The sequence below is a fragment of the Macrotis lagotis genome, chromosome 2, assembly GCF_037893015.1.
Source record: "Macrotis lagotis isolate mMagLag1 chromosome 2, bilby.v1.9.chrom.fasta, whole genome shotgun sequence".
Taxonomy (NCBI): Eukaryota; Metazoa; Chordata; class Mammalia; order Peramelemorphia; family Peramelidae; genus Macrotis; species Macrotis lagotis.
Window position 1 is genome coordinate 14,459,158 of NC_133659.1, and position 23,470 is coordinate 14,482,627.

At 39.3% G+C, this 23,470-nt stretch overlaps 1 protein-coding gene and 1 pseudogene across 2 annotated transcripts in view; one reads left to right on the plus strand and one right to left on the minus strand.

The window, feature by feature from the left end:
- UBE2U (ubiquitin conjugating enzyme E2 U) overlaps nucleotides 1–23,470 on the minus strand; it is a 72,593-nt gene that overhangs the window by 41,008 nt on the left and 8,115 nt on the right. For both annotated transcript variants that reach the window (XM_074220311.1, XM_074220310.1), the window contains 3 exons: nucleotides 19,899–20,025; nucleotides 11,426–11,492; nucleotides 5,340–5,428 (listed from right to left, as the gene is read on the minus strand). In XM_074220311.1, coding sequence (XP_074076412.1) covers nucleotides 5,340–5,428; nucleotides 11,426–11,492; nucleotides 19,899–20,025 — 283 coding nt within the window. The remainder of the gene's footprint in view (nucleotides 1–5,339; nucleotides 5,429–11,425; nucleotides 11,493–19,898; nucleotides 20,026–23,470) is intronic.
- Nucleotides 13,536–14,033, plus strand: LOC141510926 (small ribosomal subunit protein eS10-like; annotated as a pseudogene).

Below are 23,470 nucleotides of genomic sequence, written 5' to 3' on the forward strand. Positions count from 1 at the left end.
TTACAAGAAGCAAGTGGTCCTCCTCCTCCTTATTGGGGCAAAACTCTGTGCCTGATTCTCAAATATATTTGTCCAGCCCTCTCCCCTCTCTTGATCTCCAGGTCCAAAAAGTGTAATTCGTTATCTTTCCCTCAAACCCTCTCCTCTTCCTAGATTTCTCATTAACTGTCAAATGTACCACCATCTTCTCACATCCTCAAGCTTGCCATGAAGGGGTCAACCTCTACTCCTCCCACAGAATGAAATATTTGAACTAAGTTTTGAAGGAAACCAGGGATTCCAAGGGTGCAGGTGAGGAGAGAGTGGACTTCAGGAATGAGAGATGATCAATGCAAAAGCCCAATAGAGAGATGAGCAAATAAGCCAGCATTACTGACTCAAAGAGTGTGGGGATGGAGTGAGAGAGAATGTAAGAAAACCAGTATGTTACTGGAAGAACTGGCAGGTATGTTGGCTGCGCCATCCTCTGTGATCTTTGAAATAGCATGGAGAATGCTAAAGATGTTGCCCTAAGACTGAAGAAAGGCAGATGTTGTCTTGATTTATGCCAAAGGGGTGTGTGGGAATAAACGCCCTTTGAAATTCCCTCATTACCTAAATGCATGTGTTCTTATCCCTCCAAGAAGTCTGTGAATAAATTTCAGGTGTCTGTGAACTTGGATGGGGAAAATTACATCTTTATTTCAACATAATTGATTTATTTGGTAATACTATATATTCTGTTTTATACACTTAACTATTATTCTGATAAAGAAGTCAGTGGGTTTAACAGACTTTCTTTTTTTCTTTCTTCTTTTTGGTTTTTGCAAGGCAACATGGGTGATTTGCCTGAGGTCACACAGTCAGGTAATTATTAAGTGTCTGAGGTCGGATTTGGGCTCAGGTCCTCCTGACTGCAGGACTAGTGCTCTATCAGTGCCCCTTTAGCAGACATTTCAAAGGGTTCATAGGGGGCAGCTAGGTGGTGCAGTGGATAGAGCACCGGCCCTGGAGTCAGGAGGACTTGAGTTCAAATGTGACCTCAGATGCTTAATTTACCTGGCTGTGTGACTTTGGGCAAGTCACTTAACCCCATTGCCCTACAAAAACCAATAAAAGGATTCTTAACACCAAAATCTTTAAGATCTCCTGATCTATTTTGTCTTTTTCCACCCAATTTATTGTCCCACCAAATTGCTTAAATAATTGACCTCTGAGCACATTCATGGAAAAGGTGGAAAGACTTTCAGAAGAGACCTTATATCCAAGGGGATGGTGATTCACATGCCCAATTCAAACCCTTTCCTTAAACTTGAAGGTTATGGGGACTTTTAGGAAGAAGCACTTAAAAAGAAGGCAAAATGGACAATGAAGGGAGGTATCAGAAGTAGAGAAGAGCCTCCCAAGACAGCCAGGAAGAGCTGGCTGGAGGGATCCAGATTGATGTGGTGGCCGTTTCCACCTAAAGTACCTTGGCACCTTTCTAATGATTAGACAAAGGAGCCAGGTGTACCTTACCTGTAATGTGGAGTAGAGATATCTATGAACAAAATAGTCTACTGGTCAACAGAAAGTATGTGGTCTGATGGAGTTTGTTTAATGTTCATGTACTTAGATGAAAAGAAAAGGGCATACACGCTAATCTAAATATTTGGTCCAGATGTGAGGGTGACTGGATGGAGGAGGGGAGGAGAGAAGAGCAGGGCACCATTTAGACAATGTGGAGTGACTGGTTATAACCATGTTATGAGAGTGACTTAAGAATCTGAAACCCAAATTCTTCTAGCATTAAAAATTATTGAGCTGATAATAACCCCAATTTTGGAACAAGAAAAGACAAAACATTTTTCTTTTTAGGGGCGAAAAGGAAGCAGTGCACTCATGAAGAGAGGAGGGGTGAGGTGACTGCAAAGAGAAAATTGAGTCCTTGAAGAACAGTATGGCTACTAGGGGACCCCCCACCCCAAAGCAAAGAGGGTCATGGAGTGATTGTCCAAGTCCTCTAGCTCAGGAAATGATTAAAATGGCAGCAGTAATTTCTCAGGGTTGCCATCTAGTATATTGATAGAGAAGTTGAATAACTTAGGGCTAAATACATTGAGTTTTCTCCTTAACCCTCTTCTGTCTCTACTGACTCTTCCTTGATAATCTTATTCACTCAACTATCTTTGACCATCATTTCCATCTATATTACTAAGTTATATCCCTTCCTTGTAAAATTACCTTCTCTCCTCTGTCTCTCCCTGTTCTATTTCTCTCTGTCTCTGTGTGTGTCTCTGTGTCTTCCCCTCTTCCCTCCTTCTCTCTCTCTGTGCCTCTGTCTCTGTCTGTCTGTCTGTCTCTGTCTCTGTCTCTGTCTGTCTTTGTCTCTCTGTCTGTCTCTGTCTCTGTCTCTCCCCACCCCATACATTTCCACTACATGAGTGGAAATGAAAGTAAGGAAGCCAAAGTGAGGGGAGAAATTATACCAGGTCAAGGATCTGAAAAGCAAAACTATTCTGGCCCCCCAAAATTTTGAGGACCTTGACAGTCATTCTTTAAGTATCAAAAAGAAGAGAGGAGGAATATGAATAAATCAAACAATCTTGAAGAATACTACTACCAACAAAAGGAAAGTAAGGAGACATCAGAGATGATTTTGGAGATCAACGACTAGTCCATACATTAATTTTCTCATCACCAGAAATTTTTTATGAGAATAACCTTTGATGATTATGTGTTCATCAGTATTTAGGGAAATTTGTACTCATCAAAAGGTTTGTAAATGTCCTGTAGAATGTTTAAAGCAGAGTTCAAATGGAAAGTATATTTCCTATGAAAGACAAAGTCCCCAAGAAGTTCTGGATTGAAAATGTATTAATGGCACCAAATCCCAGAATCCTAAATGAGATCTATCACTATTTGAAAGAGATTACATAACTATTCAAAGTTTTTCATATATATGAGGAAAATCAAGTGGATGAAAAATACAAGTTTCCCAGAATATGAAATATGGTTTAATCCATACCCACTGAGTAACTCCATCAATACAAACAGCTTGGGGGGCAGCTAGGTCACACAGTGGATAGAGCACCAGCCCTGAAGTCAGAAGAACTGAGTTCAAATTTGACCTCAAATCTAATTACCTTGCTGTGTGATGTTGAGCAAGTCACTTAACCCCATTCCCTTGCAAAAAGCAAAAAAAAAAATACATATAGCTTGGGCAGACACTCTCCATCAAGAGTGAGCAAGGTCTGGAAATTATTAGGAAGATAAGAAGTCTAGATTACACTTAGGAAATTACATTCCTTTTTCAAGGATCTCAAACTTAACCCTGAACCAAAACCCTATCTTTTTAATGTCAGTTTTCTTTCAGTGATTTCATGTCTCTGAATCACAACATTTCAAAATATTTGAAAAATTAGCCAATCATTAAGCCTTTATTAAACACCTATTATGTGATAGGCAGTACCCAAGTCTTGGAGATACAGAGAAAGGCAAAAGACACCTCTTCCCTCAAGGAGCTCCCAGTCTAATGGAGAAAATAATACGCAAACTACCATATTCAATCAAGCCAAATATGGGACAAATTGTTAATGTTGATTGCCCTTCATTCTTGAAGAGGGTCTATGATACCCAATTTCTTGACTTGCAAGTGAATTGCATTTAAGTAAGGCAGAACTGCATGAAATCATCAGCCTCACTCTTTCTTCCAGAGTCATCGGAGTCCCATGGCGAGACATAAGTCAAGATGACCGGCAACAGCCCAGAGGGACAAATTGGAGATGATTAATAGAGGAAATGCACTAGAATAAAGGGACGTTGGGAAAAGCTTCTCCTAGATGATTGTAGGTGACCCTAAAGGGCAGAGTTGTGAGGTGAATGTAAGCAAGCTGCAACACATTAGTGATGGTAACACAAGTGGCATCCACACTTATTTATCAGGAGAAATGACTGAAAAATGACAAGGGTATCTCCAATAGGGGTGAAGGGGGCTTCCAGAGTGCCTCAAATTCAAGGAGAGGGTGAAACTAGGGATGTGGGTCATCACCCTCTGGCAAATCAGAATAATATGGAGGTATGATTTGGGGAGGTGTAAGAACTGAAGAGTGTGTTTGTGTGTGTGTGTGTGTGTGTGTGTGTGTGTGTGTGTGTGTGTGTGTTTGTATGTGTGTAAAGAAGGATGTTTTCCTTCTAAATAAGAAGCCCCACATTCCTGGGAGAAATAGAAATATTTGGCCTGTTTTACAGTCTTCATATGTGAAAATTCTGGAAGGCAAGCAATGCAAATCCATGATCACTGACAAATTCATCCAATGCCCATCCATTGGAGGGTTTTACCTCCTCCATGATGGGAAATCTTAGAGAGGAGCTATATTGTAATGATAGGATGATTGATAGTTGGGGGAAATAAAAAGATTCATGTTTGACTTTGGAATGCAGCTTGGAGAGAACATTTGAATGTAGGTGTGTTGGCTGTCTTAGATCATCAGAGAGCTTTTAAGGAAAGAATGAACTTTTTTTGAATGAACATTTTTTTTTACCCTTTAAAAAATGGAGAGCTGGAAAGTTGCCTAATTTTCCAGGTGTGGTGCCTCCTAGCATCCTGGTTCACCTAGAATGGATGTTCAACAAATGTTTGTTCACCTGCTCTTGCTTCCTAATCTTCATGGAAGACAGTGGGCAGGACTCCTCAAAATGGTGTTGCCCAGGATCCGTGTATCTTTTAGTTGGAGCCTGGCCAGCTTTTATCTCTGCCCACTGACATCCATGGTTTCCTTTAAGGCCCCCTAAGGGTAGGGACTATTTCATTTCTGCCTTTCTATCCTCATCACCTATCACAGTCCCTGGTAGAGAGCAGGTAGTGAATGAGTTAACCCTTTTTGAGTGATTATTTCATGCTCTGGTACACTCTACCTTATTGTGAATTCATCTATACCCTCCAGTAAAATGGAAGTTGTAGCACCCAACACAGTCATTGGTATGTAGTAGCAGCTTTTTAAATATTTCACAAATTTTCTTTTGTCTTTTTCTGTATTTTGATTTTTCCTATACCTACTTTCCTTCAAATGAAGGTAGTTATTTATATCGTAAAAACTTTTGGTCCTCTTTGGGTAAGGGAAGTGTTGGGGAGTTTTGAATGCCAGAATGCAAGTTTCCCAAGGTGGCCGACTATGTTTTCTCTCTTATAGACCCTCCTTTCAGATCATAGCATAGCACTCAAGAAAACCCTTGTGGAATAAGAGTGAGCTAACGGGTTTAAGCAAGAACACCAATTATGTCCTAGATAACGGGAAAAGTCAAATGAAAGAGTGAAAGTTGGAAATTTCGTCCACCCTCCCCACTCCACAAAGGACACAGGATAAGTGAGATCACTGTACCAGGAATTTTCAAACAGTTGGCTGTCTGTGATGTTGCAATTTCAGACCACGTCTTGTAGTATTCATCAAAGGAAATTTGTTTCAGAGTTCTGAAAAGAAAAAACAGAAGTTAATTCAGATAACAATCAACTTATGAATGTGAAATTTCATACTTGTTCAGCACACAGAGGCCCCAGAACCTGAATTCATCAGAAAACCACACAGAACTTCACTCTAAGATAATAAGAGACCAAGGGAGTGTGACTTGGAGAATTTGCAGTAGACTGAGCCAGGAAGATGAAGGTTTTGAAAAAAATGAAACAGTCTACACCCTCAGGGAGTTGCTATTCTATTGGGGAGACAACATGTATGTACAGCTAAGTAAATAAAATTATTCATGGAAGGGGAGGCACCAGCAGCTGAATTGCGAAGTGGGGAGAGGGGTGATTGGGATAGGTCAGGGGTTAATGGTGACCATTATGCTGAGCCTTGAAGGCTATGAGGCAGAGATGAGAAGGGAGCATATACCAACAGAAAGGAAAAGCTTGTGGGAAAGCACTGAGATTTAGAATAGCAGGAAGACTAGTTTGACTCCAGAGAGGCAAGAGGCAAGAGAATACAGAAGCAACCCCCTTTTGGGGGCACCAGTCAAAGCAATAGAGAAGCAATAACACTCAGTTGAACCTTGACCAAAGAGGAGGATTCTGAAGGCTGGGCATGGGTTGGTCATGAATAATCTACATGGTAGCAATGAGAGACTGTTTGTGTGAAATGCCTTTTTGAACTATAAGCTATAAGATGATGTTCAATTGCTTCAGAACACAGTACTCATGAAGGATTGCAGCTCCAGGAATGGAAGGGATCTCTGAGGCTATCTCCAACAACTCTCTCAATTTACAGATGAGGTAACTGAGGACTAAAGGTGTGTGACTGGTGCAAGGTATGTATGAGAGATGGAATTTGAAAACCAGATATTCTAATGGTAGGGTAGGGCCCTTCCTCATGGACTATGAGTAATATGAACTAAGACTGAAAAGAGGTAGAATAGTGTGAAATACATTCATTATCAAGCTGAGGAGGTTGTACTTGATACTGAAGGCAATAGGGAGCCACATTCTTGAGCTGAATAGTAACAACTGGTGGTGCATCAGGGTAAGTTGGACTGAAATTTATTTCTTTCAATCAAGGACTGAATGGCTCTTTTCGGGTTTATTCTAATAAAAGCTCCTCTGTGGGCTGGATTTCATGGCTACTTAAGTGCCTTCTGACTATCAAATCCTGTGATTTCCTCATTTGCATTGAAAGGTCAGAAGGAATTTTTGTTAGCACTAAATGTGAACTGTCTCTAATCCTTCCTAAAAGAATAAAGTAATTTCTTTAAAACTGGGATTCTACAAAAGCATCTTCACTCTTATCATCACATTTAAGTGGGGACTGAAAACTTACCAAACCAGATTTATCTTTAATGTTGGAGCTGCCATAATATGGAAGGAGCATCCACATCCAAAGAAAAAACTGTGGAATCAGAGTACAAACCAAATATACTATTTTCACTTTTTAAAAGTTGTTTTTAATTCTGATTCTTTTTTCACAACATGACCGATATGGAAATATGTTAAACATGATTGTACATGAATAACCTAAATCAAATCAGTTGCTGTTGTGGGGAGGCAAGGGAGGCAGTTAGACAACTGGAACCCAAAACAAAAAAAAATGAATGTTGAAAATTATCTTTGCATGTAATCAGAAAATAATAAAATGAAATATTTTAAAAAAATAATGTGGGAGGAGTTTCTTATGAACCAATTGTACTCATAACTATAAGATTTGACCAGCAAAAGTGTTTGTTGCAATTGGCAATGTGAGTCCTGAAATGGAAGCAGCATTCTGTCTCCCACAAGAAAAAGTTTGAGATTTTCGTTCATGTAGCTGCTAAAAATGATCTGTCAACACACCATCTCATGAAAATTATTCATCTAGATAGATATATTTATATCTAAAAATATATTAATAATACATATTAATATAAAATAACATAAATTATATATATATGTATATATGTATATATATATATATATATATATATATATATTTATATATATAAAGACAGAGAAAATGAAAGACAGAAACAGAGCCAAAGAGACAGAGGGGAAACTGAGACATAAAGAGACTGAAACAAAGACAGAGTTGGAAAGATGGAGAAAAGGAGAAAAAGAGATTATTTCTGTGTGTGTGTGTGTGTGTGTGTGTGTGTGTGTGTGTGTGTGGTGATTTCCAGGTACAATGAGCTCCATTGTTTTTTGTCTCTTTAAAAGCAACCCATGAGTGACTCTATCCCCGGGGGTCTGTCCTGTTCAATTTCAAACTATCTGGCTTCAGTTTCTTTTTTCTGAACTATTAAAAGTTTCCTCTTGAAAGGTAGAACTTAGAAGAATGCATAGTATATACAAAGCAATACTTTTAAAGAGATTTTTTTTCTTTAAAAAGACATTTACAAATGTATTTCTGAAAGTGATTCATGAAAATAATGTAAGATGCTAAGTCTAACTCTTTTTCTCTAATTGAAGTATGCACTCATCTTATGGGAACTTGGAATATGAAGAAATACACCTTGAGTTGTTATTTCAACCAATCTTGGATTTTTATTCAGTGCTTATCACATTCCTAGCACAAGGGAATGTAGCTGGAGGGAGGTAGATGCTGATTATCTCCACTTATGAGGAAACTGAAGCTGAAAGAGAGTAAGTGACTTGGTCAGAGTCATACAGGGAATTTGTGGCTAAGGCAGGACTTCCTGAGTCCAGTCCTGCACCCTGTTCACTAAGACACCTTACTGTACTATGATGGGGGGGGCGGAACTTTGTTGAACAAGATGAGGAAGTTTGGATGAATTTTAAACTGGGAGGAATGTCCACATCAATTCACTGAAGTAACACTTTCCTCCATCATCATCATCTTCATCCTTATTACTAAGTGGGATTGGACTTGATATGTGGAAGGGACAGGGGTGGAGAGGAAAGAATCAAGACAAATCGAGAGATGACCACACTGGAGTAATGGTTTCTGGTGAGGAGTTACAGGAAATTCAGACAGAGTGCTACCAGGTAGAGTGGAACCAGCTCGCTTTGAAGATCCTGCATAGAAAATTCAACTCCTAAGCAAGATTTGAGACTTCATGATTCTCTAAAGCATGTGACACTGTTGAGCACTCTTTCCTTCTTGTTCCCTTATTTTTCCTTGGTTTCTGAGACAACTATATAACCTCCTCGTTCTCTTTGCTTTCTCTGACTATTGCTTCTCTTCTTCCCTTTGCTGACAGAAGTCAATGTTCTTCAAGGTCAAGTGTTTTGTCCCTTTCCTCTTCTGTCTCTATTTTCTCTGTTGGCAGTCTTGCTCCCTCTCATGATTTCAATAATGATGATGAATGGAGATGAATCCTAAAACCTTATCTCTTTACTATTCTCTAGACAAACACTTCCAACTGCTCATAGGACAGCTCTTCCTCAGTCCCACAACCAATCTCAACTCATCCTTTTAGCTCAAAGCTATCTTGTGTCTAACCAATCCTGAAAATGGAAAGGCAAGAAAAGCAGTTAGATTTTGACCAAAATCTTTTCAGATTACAGCTCAGGGCAATAACTTATTGACTTTGGCATAGACAGAAACCTGTTCAATTCTGATCAAAACCAATTAAGTAAGTAGGTTGGGTAAGTGAGAAAAAAAGGTGGAAAAGAACAGAAAATGTTGGGGAAACCCACTATACTCTTAAAAAGTAGGAAAAAATGCCACCCTGAAAACAAAGCTATTGGCAAAGGGAAAAGTCATGGCAAATGTGCAGTTTGTTATAACAATGAATAGCAAGAGCTTCAGAGATCTGAAGACTTTGATTTCAGCTTAACCTGACAGATCAGATGAAAGTGTTAGTAGTCTTTGGGGACTGTGTTTTGTTTTCTCCTCCCTTTGTCAAGACATCAGATATATAAAGATATCCTAGGATCATGAAAAAGTGCCAGCTTTGATTGCCCATCCTCTGTCGGTGTTCTTTGAAAAAGCCATGGAGAAAAGATTTGTCAAAAGCCTGGAGCTACTCAAAGGTCAATCTGGTTTTCACAAGATGAAAGAGAAGCATTATTGAGGTTATAAGACTGGTAGGTTTGACTTTTATTCCTGAAAAAGGATAGAGAATACTATTAAGTGATGATTTGTGAGTACTTATATAGGAAGGGAATGACCACTGGGAGTAAGTAGGAGTTTATTAGGAACAAATCCCTTTGGACAATAGTACTAGTCTGCTAGATCAAGTGAAAGGAAGTGAATAGCATACCTAGATTTTGGCAAGGTCATTTAGAAAGTCACCATGTTAACATGATGGACAAGGAAGACAGCTTTAGGTATAACCCAGCACCCTTGTCTTCGGCTCTCTTTATTCTCTGCTCTTTGTTTCTGATGATCTCTCCAGAACCCTTGGATCCAACTAGTATTTCTATAAGTGTGACTTTCAGTTCAACTTCAACTGCCTGTGAGCCTTCTTTCCATAGGATTACCTTGGGGTTTCATTTGTCCAAGGAATTTCTAGATAAAGAATATCTCTGGCCTGATGGAGATGGCTCCATCTCTGCAATATAGGAGGCTTGGAAGGTTTCCCAAAGCCCCAAGAAATGAAATTCTTTGTCCTGGATGACATAGCCAGTTAGGTGTTAGAGGGTGACTTGAAACAAGGTCTTCTGGGAAATAGGCAAAGAGGGAGGGAGAGACAGAGAGGCAAAGAGAAAAAGAAAAAAGAGACAGAGACAGAGAGTCAGACATCAACAATAGGGTCTAGGAATATTAACTGGTGATTTAGCATCAAAATAATGCTCACCCCAACTAGACTTTTTACTGCTTTGGACCTAAGGGGAAGAGGTATGACAGAAGTTGTCTTAAACAATCTGAAGAATGGCACGGCAGTCTGAAGTGGAGTCACTCTGTGGCAATGTTGGGCCCCATGAGTGGATCAGCAGACTTGTGATTCAATGAACAATACTGACAATGTGGTTCTCTAAGCTCTTTCCACAGCTTATTTCATTTGACCCTTCCGACCCTGTGGTTATGCAAATATTTCAGACAAGTGTTTAAGGTGTCTACTGTGTCCCCAAAGTAATGCTTGACCCAGGGGGTTCAAAAACAAAAATGGAAAATTATGCCCTGCCATCAAGGAGCTTACATTTGTGGGGTGGGAGTGGTACAGGAAGAGGACAAAAGTAAATTAGACATTTTAGGGTCAGTAGAGTTGATCACATTTCTGAGGATGCTCAAACAGAGATACTGGCAAGAACCCTGGGTCCAAAGTAGGAAGATCTGGCTTCTGGTCATAAATCTCTCATTTGTTCTATGTGGGACATTGGACAAGTCCACCATGTCTAGAGGCCTCATCCTCTTCATCTCCACCTCTTGGCTTCCTTCAGATCTCAGCTTACATCCCACCTTCTACAAGGAGCATTTCCTAATCTTCCTTATGGCTAGTACCTCCTCCACAATTTATCATATCTATTGTATGTATATAATTGTTTGCACACTGTCTCTCCATTAGACTGGGAGTTCTTGAGAACAAAGATAATGCTCTTTTGCTTCTCTTTGTATCCCCATAACTGAGCATAAGTACCTGACCCAGCAGACATTTAAAAATTGCTGTTGTCTGATTGACAGACATTAGAGCAATTAAAAGGGTTCAGTTCCCTTCTCTAGTCTTGGGGCTAGGGAATCATCATTCATTGTAAAACATGAGAACAGAAATCATTCTTAACAAAATAAAAAATTTAATTTGTCCATAAGAGAATAATGAAATTCATCTGTGCTTTTAGGAAATAACTATAAATCCTACTATCTTTTTTTGTTGTTTTTCTCAGCCAATAGCCATCAACAGAAGTCACCTTGTCTACAGGTGATTTCTGACAATGATGTTGGAATAATGAGAGGTGAGGTGAGGTGAGGTGATCTGTCCAAGGTCACGGAGCCAAGATGTCAGTTACAGGACTTGAACTTGGCTCTTTGGCTTTGAGACCTGGTCTCTAACTACATCATCTCACTTTCTTTATAAATACCATGATAGCAACAACAACAATGGTTACTTTTTAGATGGACCAGGCATTTCTCTTCCTGACTTGGAAGTGACCGTAGTGCTGTCTTCATAGTCCTCTGAAAGGAAAAGGGAAATTTTGGTCCAACAATTAGTCAATGGAGAAGATACCTCCAGGCCATTTGAATGTATTACAAGCATATGAATGGGGAAAGAATATCTTAAATCTATATAATAGTAAATCCCCAACATCTTTGGAAAAAGAGACCTAAATAAAGGCCTTTGGTCATCTTGAATAAAGCTTCTGTGGAAGCTCAATGAGAGGTTACAGACAAGAATGAGGGATAGCGTGGTTTGGATATTACATTTGTACAGCGAGATCTGGTTTGAGTCTCTCCTCTGATTCATATGGTCCTTTTACCTCTCATCAGCTCTCAATTGCAGAATGTTGGCTAAATCTGCATTAGAGGAGGGAACTTCATTCCCTGCCTCTCACCCTCCCCCAAGAATCAAGGAGAATGAGAATTTGTTTGATAGTCTATGATGAGTTTCAACATAGACATATTTGTGAGATCATGATTCAATGAAGGACTGAATCACAAATCTGCTGTTCCACTCATGGGGTCAATGAAGCAAGGGAAGGAAAAAGGTGTGAGACTTGAATCTACACCTTCTTGAGTTCAGACCAACTCTCAGTTCATGACATTGGGATCTCTAAAGTGAGGCCTGTGCACTGCTCTCAGGAAGACAATGATCAGCCACTTGGATGAGGCTGCTGATGGCGATGGGGATAATTATAATTTATATGGCACCTAAAGGGGGTTTTTCTTAGGCTTTTGCAAGGCAATGGGGTTGAGTGGCTTGCCCAAGGCCACACAGCTAGGTAATTAATTATTAAGAGTCTGAGGCCGGATTTGAACTCAGGTCCTCCTGACTCTAGGGGCAGGTGTTCTATCCACCGCACCCACCTAAAAGTTTGTAAAGTGCTCTACTTATTCCATTATCCCAGAAATACTTAGTTGCATATTTAGTTTCATGTAGTATCACACTGTCCCTCATCCTGGAATGCTCCCCCACCTAGATCCCATCTTTTTTTTGTTCATTTATTTGTTTGTTTGTTTTTGTGAGGTAGGTAATAGGGTTAAGTGATTTGCTCAAGGTCACACAGCTAAGTAAGTATCAAGTATCTGTGGTCATATTTGAATTCAGGTCCTTCTGACTCCAGGGCTTGTGCTCTATCCACTGCACCACCTGGCTGCCCCCATAGACTGCTTCTTCTGTTGGGCAAGCTTGCAACCTCCCCACATTGAAGTTCAACTGTCCCTCAGTTCAGTTATAACTTGAATTTTACCCATGGTCTTACAACCGAAAATGATCAGACACTACTGGGAAAGCCTCTGCCCCTTCTCTTCTAGTATGATCACCCATTGGCTTCACATAACTCATGCCTGTGAATGCTATTTCTTGAGGTTGGGCTCTGAATCTGAGCCTCCCATCCTGGTGATCCCAACTGGAGGAACAGGTCTGGAGGAAAGGTGATCTAGACAACAGATCTTGTTCCACTATCTCTCCCTTCAATTGGCCCTTCCTCCCAAATTTCTCTCCAGAGCACTTCCATCTTCCCAGTCACCCAGTTTTGTTCCCTCAGGGTCATCCTCAACTTCTCCTTCTCCTACATCCCATATGTCCAGTAAGTTGTCCCATCCTGATGGCTTATGTCCATCCCTTTTTCAACATCCCCATCAGTATCACCTTAGTTCATGTCCTGGTCTGCTCCCTCCTGACTGCTTCACTGACTTCTTTCCATGCGACTTCAACTACACAGCTGAAGACTGAGCAGATTTTAAATACATAGAGGGAGGACCAGGCAGAGAAGAGGTCTGGGAAATAGTGGCATTGGTCAAGGGTTATGGTATCTTTGAGAAAGGGTGAGGAATGGAAATTTGGGTCATGGAAAATTCTAATATCCTATCCGATTATCTAGAGTTGGAAGGAATTTCAAAGGTCACCTATCTGATCCTAACCCATTTCTGGAAAAAGGCTCCTATCACCCATTACAATCTCCTAGGCAAGAGGTGATCCAGCCATGGTTTTAAAAGATCTAGTCATCTACCTTTCTATCCTGGGCTCCATGTAGAGCAGCACTCATCTCCACCGCAGAGATGTTGATGCCCAAGGAGAACTGAATTGCCATCTATAAACTCCTCTTTAAGGAGGGAGTAATGGTAGCCAAGAAGGATGTCCACATGCCAAAGCATCCTGAACTGGCAGACAAGAATGTGCCCAATCTCCATGTCATGAAGGTCACATAGTCACTAAAGTCTCATGGCTATGTTAAGGAAGAGTTCATAAGGAAGCATTTCTATTGGTATCTCAGCAATGAGGACATTTAGTACCTCTGGGATTACCTTTACCTGTCCCCTGAGATTGTGCCTGCCACTCTTTGCATAGGTAGACCTAAGACAGGAAGGACAAAGCCTTAAGGTCTGGAGGGTGAGTGACCAGCCTGGCTTACACAGGGTGAAGCTGACAGAGACACATACAGATGAAGTGCTGCTCCCCCTGGTGCTGACAAGAAGGCTGAAGCCGGGGCTGGGTCAGCAACAGAATTCCAATTTAGAGGTGGATTTGATCGCGGACATGGTCAACTTCCTCAATAAAAACCATAGAGATATGTTTTATATTGGATCAAATTTTGGGGGAAAATATCTCATCATTGGTCCAAGAGCTCCAATCAGGAGATGGAATCCCTTGCCTCTCAAGAACCCCCATTTCACCTTGGGACACATTTTCTTTACATCAGACATGTATTTCCATCTTTTCAACTTAAGTTGAATGAGGTTGAATAGATACATAGGGTCACTGCCATGGGGAACTTGATGCTAGGTATAGGTGTTCAGTTTCTAGGTGTAGAGAGTCATTACAATCTACAAAGGAAGAGTTTTCTTACCAACCAATCAGCATTTATTAAGGGCCTGGAGGATACACACATTTTCTAAATTCAAAGAGTTGATGGTCAAGGTCAGACAAAATGTATCACCACATAGATAAATATGAAATACGAGGGGTTTAGGGGATCATAGTAAGTCATGACTTGCAGCTAGGAGGTGCTAGTGGATGGATTGTCAGTCAGGAAGACCCAAGATCAAATCTAAGCTTAGATACTTGCTAGCTAGGTGACCCTGAGTAAATCACTTAACCTTCTCTATCTCAGTTTTTGCATCTGTAAAATGAATTGGAGAAGGAAATGGCAAACCAATCCAGGATCGTTGCCAAGAAAACTCCAAGTGAGGTCGTAGATGATCAACAACTTAAGTCACCAGCCATTATGGGGGACCGAGAAAGTTTTCTCTAGCTGGTGTTGCTAGAAATGGGTCTTGAAAGAAAGCAGAGACAGAAGAGACAGAAAAGGCACTGACTCTAAAGGAGATCAGATCTGGGTTTAAATCTGCTGCTTGAATTTGGAATTACACCCAAAGGGCAATAAAAGTGTGCAGCCCCTTTGGTCCAGCAATACCACTACTGGGTCTACATCCTGAAAAGCTCATGAAAAAGGGTAAAAACATCATGAATGAAAATATTCCTAGCAGTTCTATTTGTGGTAGCAAAGAATTGGAAATTGACTGAATGTCTATCACTTGGGGAATGGCTGAACAAACTGTGGTATATGTATGTTATGGAACACTATTGTTTTATTAGAAACCAGGAGGGATGGGAATTCAGAGAAGTCTGGAGGGATTTGCATGAACTGATGCTGAGCGAGATGAGCAGAACCAGAAAAACACCATGGGGTTAAAGATCAACCTTGATGCACTTGCTCATTCCATCAGTGCAACAATCAGGGACAATTTGGGGGTATCTGTGATGGAGAATACCATCTGTATCCAGAGAAAGGACCGTGGAGTTTGAACAAAGAACAAAAGACTATTACCTTTAATTGAAAAAAAGCATGGTATCTTATTATGTAATCTTGCTATCTCTTATAATTTATTTTTCTTCCTCTTAGCCTGAAATATTTTGAACTATGGCTTAAATGGCAACTCTGACCAGTTGACAAATCTCTTCTTGAGCTATTGATCCCACCAAAATTTTATTTTTGATCCCACCAAAGAGCTATGATCAAAAAGGGAAAAACCACAGAGAATATCTGGTGTCCTATAAGATCTCAGGAGTTCTGAGTTTAGGTAGTTTAGATAGTCCTCTTCCAAGTGTCTGATTGCACCTAGCCCAGCATAATCCTATCCATAACGAGAATGGGTTGTGTTCCTATTGCTATCAGCTTTTGACATTAAGCAATGTTATTAATTTTTATAATCTCTTTAATGTTTTCATAATATCTCTTTCATTCTTTTTTACAAAGGCCTCTGTCAACACTGTAATTATCAACAGGGTCTGTCCAGGCAAGTCTTTAAAACTGATTATAAATAATTTCTTTATGTCCACAAAAACTCTTGGAAGATACCAGATCAAAGGAAAAATGGTATCACCAGTCCTTCACACAATGACTTCTTGAAATTTTCCTAGTGTCACGCCTTGAGATAATTGTGCAACATAGAAAAGTGATAAACATTTTCCTAAAAAGATTTCAAAATGGAAGATAGATTCTTCTTAACTAAAATCCCTTCACAACATGTTGTCATGGAACCTTCTTAAAATGAGGCCATCCCCAGGCAGTAAGTTGATGATGGATGAAACAGAAATGAAGGGGGGTGGTATCTTCTGAATCTACAGCACTTACTAATTGAATGGAACTTCTTTGGTTCTATTAGGGATGTAGAGATGGAAGAAGACTTCAAGGTCATCTAACCTAACTGACTTTTTTTTATAGCTAAGGAAACTGAGGTATCCAGAGCTTAAGTGATTTTTATCGTATTTGAAGAAATGAAAACCAGGACTTGAACAGTATCCTTTAGATTTCAAATCCAATACTCTTCCCAGGATACCACATGAATGTTAGACCTTCTCTATGAATAGTCACTTCTTCTTGAACATTATGCCTTCTCAATGGAATATAAGTTTCTTGAGGGCAGGGACTGTTTAATGTTTATCTTTGCATCCCCAGGATTTAGCCTGGCACACAGTAGGTGCTTTGTAAATCCTCATCAGATGAAATTGAGTGAAATAACCAACTGGATCTTTTAAGATAGCCCTGATTAAATAGAAAGTCAAGTCATCAAGTAATGATTAAGTACCAGCCCTATGGTAAGTGCAGAGATCCATAGAACTTAAGATACCAGGAGGGATGGGAATTCAGAGAAGCCTGGAGGGATTTGCATGAACTGATGCTGAGTGAGATGAGCAGAACCAGAACAACACCATGGGGTTGAACAGCAACATTAATGGACTTGCTCATTCCATCAGTGCAATAATCAGGGACAATTTGAGGGTATCTGTGATGGAGAATACCATCTGTATCCAGGGAAAAATACTTTGGGCATCAACTGATCCAAACTACATTTTGTATCTGGTTCATAGCAGCTCTAATAAATGGTCAACTCAATGCTGCTAAGATGCTTTCAGTGTCAAAAAGCTCATCCCTCCTCAGTCAAGACATTCCATTACTGGGAGTGGTAATGGGTTTGGGTTTTCTCAGCTTTTTGTGGAATCTCCCTTATCAGTCCTACTTTAGTTTCCTGGGGATCTAGCTACCTAGATCCTGGGGGGGGGGTGGAATCTCTCCAAGGTGATATGTTTTAAATTGCTGAATATAGCTATCATGTCATTTTTTTTCTCCAGGTTTTCCCATCATTTCTTGTGGAATTCTATCAAACAAGAGAACATTTCTAAGACCATCAACCCATGGAAACATGGTAAGACATTTAATAAAAGCCTGTTCTACCTCTTCCTCTCCCAAACAGAGCTGTCAGATGACATTTTATCCCTTCTTATCTTTTTTATCCTCCTTTGAGTGATCTCCATTTAAAATGTGTGAACTGGGGCAAAATCCATCCTCTAGATGGGTACAGTGTCATTGAATAATTCTTTCCTGTGATCAGGAAAGCACCATTAATTCAACCTAAGATTTCATTAGCCACTCTTCAAAGTCACACTATTCAAGTTAAATATTGAGATCTTTCTCATATGAATGACTACCAAACTACATGTCTGCCATCTTGTATGCTTAGGCATTCTATTTTTTTTTTTGAGTCCAAAGGGACCTTTTAATACTATATTGAATGCTATTTAGATTTCATCCTGTTGGTTTGGGCCCTGAATTCAGGCCTAGGGAGGTAGTTTTAATTCCTGTTTCTGTCACTTATGGAGTCCTTCCTGTTTGGTTGGCCTGAAAAATTAATGAGCGTTCCATCTCTATTCAAGTCACTGATTAAAACCAAATGTAATCGACTTGGAAATCCTATTGACTACTTTTCAGAAAAATCTGTTTTATTGATGGCTTTCAAACAGAGAATAGATGATGCTGAAAGAATACCCTGGAAAAGCCCTTCTTTCATCCGTCTTTCACATTCATTATACCCATTTCCACATTTTCCAATCTAGTCAAACTAGCTTTTCATCACCCATCTCTGGTCTTTCTTATGCCCACTCATATTTTATAGTCTCTCATTCTCTTTATCTCTTCTTCTAATATATTTATATGGATGTGGGGGTAATATTCAGACAAATGTGCACACGCTCTCTTTGGGGCTAGTTATTTAACAAGTCTGAAATCTGTCAAAATCTCACTATCATCTAGCCCATATAGCTCCATCTTATCTATAAATATAACCTGAGAAATTACAAAATTTGTTTTTCAAAGGAAAGCACAGCTTATCTATCAGACTCTTCCCAGCTCCCTAAGACGTTCCCATCATTCTCTTGCTAAAACTACTTTGAGGGGATAAAAACTCAGAAAGAGTTTTATTGCCACAGTCATAATGTTGACTACCCCAGATCTAGAAGGCCATCTGTTAGAGAAGCCTATGTCCTGAGTCAGCCTCCCTGGACATAGTTTTCATGGAATCTGTCAACATTCCAGGAGAATTATTTGATCTGGGAAAGGTGCTTTCCAGGAGTGAAGGTAACATCTGGAGATGGTTCAGCTCTCCATAGATATCCAGTCAAGTCACAGAAAAATGAAAAATCTCCAGATTCTCCAGTCAGAAAACAAAAAATACCCACCAATAGAGTAGGATCTTTTATTTTCCCCACCAATTTTATATTTCCTGTAGTCTGTATTTCACATCAGAAAAGGGGAGTTTTATCACAGAAACCACAACATAGTCTAGCCACAGCCACAGATAGAAGTCATCAAGTTGCAGAACTCAAAGAAACCATATAAATTACCTAACCCAAACCCCTCATTTATAAAGATAAGTAAATCAAGACCCAGAGAGGATAATAGTTGTGCTAGTATCCACAGTTAGGAAGGGTTGAACACAGGTCTTTCTACTATAGTACAAAGGAGTTACTCAAATGATTCTTTGAAAGATCATTTCATTTTTTGTTTTCCTTTTCTTCACCCCCTAGTTCCATTCCTGCACATGAAAGATGAATTACACTGAACTACACTAAAGCCTGTCTCTGCTAGGCTATGGATAGGATTATTACCATCATCTTTGAAATGTGACTGTTCAACCTTTCTGGACCCATTGAAGCATATTTTACAAGGAAACTTATTTCCCCACAATGGACATTTTCTTTCTCTCAAAGCAAGATATGGACAGGTCAAGCCCTGTCCTGGAGACATGTAAAGTTAGTGAGATAAGAGATCAGAATCATTACTCCTCAGAACTAGATAGCAACTCATAGACTCCTAGTGCCAATGCAGTCTGAGCCAGAGTCCTCTGGTTGAAATACTTTTAGTCATTCAACCAATATTCACTTGACGTCCAATGGGAAGACCCAAACAAGATGAACCTAGGATGGCAGGGAATGTAATCAACACCGCTGGAGAGAATGTCCACATCCATGAGAGTATGACATGAGTGGAACATTCAAGTGAAACTGGAGCAATTGATATTTCTGAGTCTCTTAACAAACCTGTGCCCCTATGTTTGGACAATCTCTACTGCCTTATAAGAAATGATTCTTTTAACCTTTCAGGCTCTTTGCTTCCTTGAAGTCTCTCAAAACTCAGGTCCATCCCATCATCTGCAAGAAACCTGACTCTCACCACACTTCTGCCCATACTTTCTAGTGTCTTCCTTCTGAGAATATATCTTCTATGGAGACATTTTTTTATGTTGTCTTCCCAATCAAAATATAAGTAGAAATATATTTTTGGCCTTTCTTTGCATCCCCAGCACTTAGCATAGTGTCGAAAACTAAGGGTGTAAGAAATACTTGTTAACTGAATGAATTATTGACAGCAAGACCAAGCTCAAAATGATGTTGCCACCATTCATGTAGAGGAATGCTATCTTTCCAGTCCAGGACTTAAAATCACAGTCACATTGCTTCCCACCATCAACAAATATTTACTAAATATTTCCCTCTAATGATAATAAACAATGTGTCCAAATAATACATACAAATATATATATATATATATATATATATATATATTTGTATGTATTTTTTTTTACCTTCTAAGCCTTGGTTGACGTAGAGAGACTTCTCAGCTAGTCGTCTGAACAAAGCTTTGTTTTCTACCATCATTTTCGCTGCTTCATAATTAGCTGGATTGATTACTGATGGATAAGAAAGCATTTTCTGGAAGAAAATATACATAGCAGGTAGAAGATTTTTTAAAATAATTTTCCCCCAATGCATACATCTATCTACCATGGTTGCGGGAAGGATAGAATGGAAATGGAATAACCCTCAATTTGATCCTGCTATAATATTCATGAACCAAAAATGAAAAGCAAAGTAATTTATAAGCTATTCTCCTATTATGTTTTGCAAAATTAATGTGGATTTGGGAAATGAAACTGAAAATAATTTTAGAGTTGGTGGTCAACTTGTCAGATGCCCATCCAACCTCAAGGCCCTCAAGGCAGTAGAATCCGCTCTTTCCCAAGGCAGCCCTTCGCACTTAGGGACACCTTTGTTCATTATGAAATTGTTTAGTTTCTTTTATCAGTGAAGCTCAGCTTTAAAGTGGTCTGTGTACTTCCAACCATTGTTTCTGGTTTTGTTCTCTGAGGCCAAGAAGAAAAAAAAGTTAATCTTCTTCTGCAATAAACTATTAGCCACCACATTTTCTTCCTTAGCAGGAATGTTTTATCATATTTTTTTATATTTTATCTGAGGCTACAACTATACTTAATTTTTATACAAAATTGATAAAATACAATTTTATACACAATTGATAAAACTTTATTATTCAAATGAAAGTTTTAAGTTTACAAGATGAAGCATTGCTTTAATTTAACTAGCTTCTATGGATCTTACGATATTTAACTTCCCCGATCTCAATTTTCACATCTGTAAAATGAGGGAGATGGATCTAATGATCTCTCTGGGTCATTTTGGTCTTAAATTTGAGATTCCATCACCCTGTGAACAGGGATTCTACTTTCTCCATCTTCTATTCCACAACTAGGTTTCACCAAGAATTATACCTTTTGTGCCCGTCAAGCATTGTGATAATAATAGTGTTCTGACTCTCAAGGGACTTATAGTCTATGAACTTTTAAAGGTATCTTCAATGCCCTTCCAAAGGTTGTTTGACTGATTCTGTTGCTGAGCTTTTGGATACATCACATGAATGCCTGGCACCTTCAGCAGATCTCATCATTTCAATGAGGCTGTTTTCCCATCATAAAGAAAGTGGTCTTTGGCTGCCCCAAAGGCAAATATTTATTCTAAAAATCAGAACTGTATATGGCATGCATTTTAACATACAAAAGTGTACAGAGAAAATGTGGTCATGGTGGAAGCTATTGAAAGAACCATAGTGTAGACAGGGGCTCCATTAACCCCTGACAGGGGCTATATAAATAATGGCAATATTTCTCTGATTAAAATCAGCATCTGGTTTTCCAAAAGCAAGGGAAAAAATTATCTTCTAGGAGCTGTTCTGCTGTCATTAGTGTGTTCCTGTTTGGAAAATGGATTCAGATGGGTTTCCAATAGGCACATCATCCTTGCTTAAATGAAAATTTTTGAATAGATTGGAGCATATCTTTCAAAGTGGGTGGGAAACAGATGAAACTTGTCTCCAAGAGGATGATTTGGGGTATTTGTCTTTTGAAAAAGCTATGGGGGAGGGAGAGAGTAGCAGTCATACGACATGGAGAGGCACATCTGGTAAAGTTTATTTGGCATTCTTCTAACTATCCCCTTTTCCTAAGACCCCTAACTGCCCCCTCTCAGTTATAACCTAGACATCAACCATTAAGTAATGATATTTAATGATGAAAAATAGTAGCAAAAAAGTCAATATTGGAAAATGTATCAATTACAGATGCATACTGCTATAATCCTCATGTCTTCTTGAAAAGGGAATTTAAAAAAAAAAGGTTGACCCTATATTGATATTTAGAAAGAAAAGAATAGAATTTTAAAGGAGGGAATATTCAGGAGTCTAGAAGGCAATGTTCTTATATATGGAGTACAATTAAATCAACAGGCAAACTAGAATTAAATCTCACAAATTTATATGAACTTGGAATTATGCTCTCAACATGGTTTAAACAGGTTCTTCCTATAGAGCAGGGGAGAATTGACTCAGCAAAGGGAGTAAAGGGGAATGGATAGTCTACTCAGCAAACTAGTTGAAATTATTTTAAAATACATTTAGTGATGTTTGAAAACACTTGAAAATAACATTGAAAAAAGCCATTAACGACTTGTCAGGAAGATACTTGGTATGGAATTTCTTTCCAAAGCATAAATATAATGGATCATAGAGCAAGAGTTAGAAGTGCTCCTAGAGGTCATATGACCTTGGACAAATCATTTAAGTGCTCTGAAACCCAGTTTCTTCATCTCAGTTGCCTATGATCCTATGACTGGTCCAATCCCTACACCTCACTAATAAGAAATAATGATGAAAAATTATCTTATTAAGCTGAAAGTGGCTCAGAGGCTGGAGTGCCAGATCTGGACTCAAAGAATTGAGTTCAAACCTGTCCTCAGACACTTACTAGCTATATGACCCTAGGCAAGTCACTTCATCCTATTTGATTTAGTTTCCTCATCAGTTAAAAAAATGCTAGGAACAGAACAGAGGTCTAGTATGCAACATTTGTAGATCTGACAAAGGTCTTTGGTATTGTCAGCTGCAAGGGTTTATGGAAAATTATGTCAAAATTTCATTGCCTGAAAAAGTTCATCAATATTATATGTCAATTCCATGACAGCATGGATGTCTGGATTCTGGATAGTGCACAAAAATCTCAAGAGTTCCCATTCACCAGTGGAGTAAAACACGGATATATCCTTGCTTCCATACTTTTTAGCATGATGTTCTTAGTCATAATATCAAATGCCTTCACTGAGGATGCAGATGGCATCAAGGTCAGCTACTGCACTGCCGGCACTAGCTTTAACTTGAAAAGGCTGCAAGATAAGACCAAAGTGGAGAGAATGTTGGTTTGCAGATGATGTGTCCACTCAATGCAGCCTCTGAAGCTGAGACAGTCCAAAGTATGGATCAATTCTCTTTGCTTGGGCTCATTTTGGTCTAACCATTAACATCAAGAAAACACAGATGCTCCATCAGCCAGCACCACACAATCCACCCGTGGAACCATTGATTACAGCAAATGGAGAAGTTTTGTGGACCATGGACAAGTTCACTTACCTTGGCAGTGTTCTTCCCAAGGAGTTCCACATTGACAATAAGGTTGACACTTGCATTGCCAAAGCTAGCTCAGTATTTGGAAAGTTCCAAAAGAAAGTATGGGAGAGAAGAGGTATTAGACTGACTGCCAGACTGAAGGTTTACCCTGTGCCTCATGGTCCTCAATTCTTAAGAACACTGGATGAGATCATGGAATCTTAGATTTTTTTTTCTTTTTTTTTTTAAGTTTTTTTTTGTAAGGCAAACGGGGTTAAGTGGCTTGCCCAAGGCCACACAGCTAGGTAATTATTAAGGGTCTGAGACTGGATTTGAACCCTGACTCCAGGGCCAGTGCTTTATCTACTATGCCACCTAGCTGCCCCAAGGGATCTTAGATTTTTAAGAGGTGGAAGGGATCTCGGATGT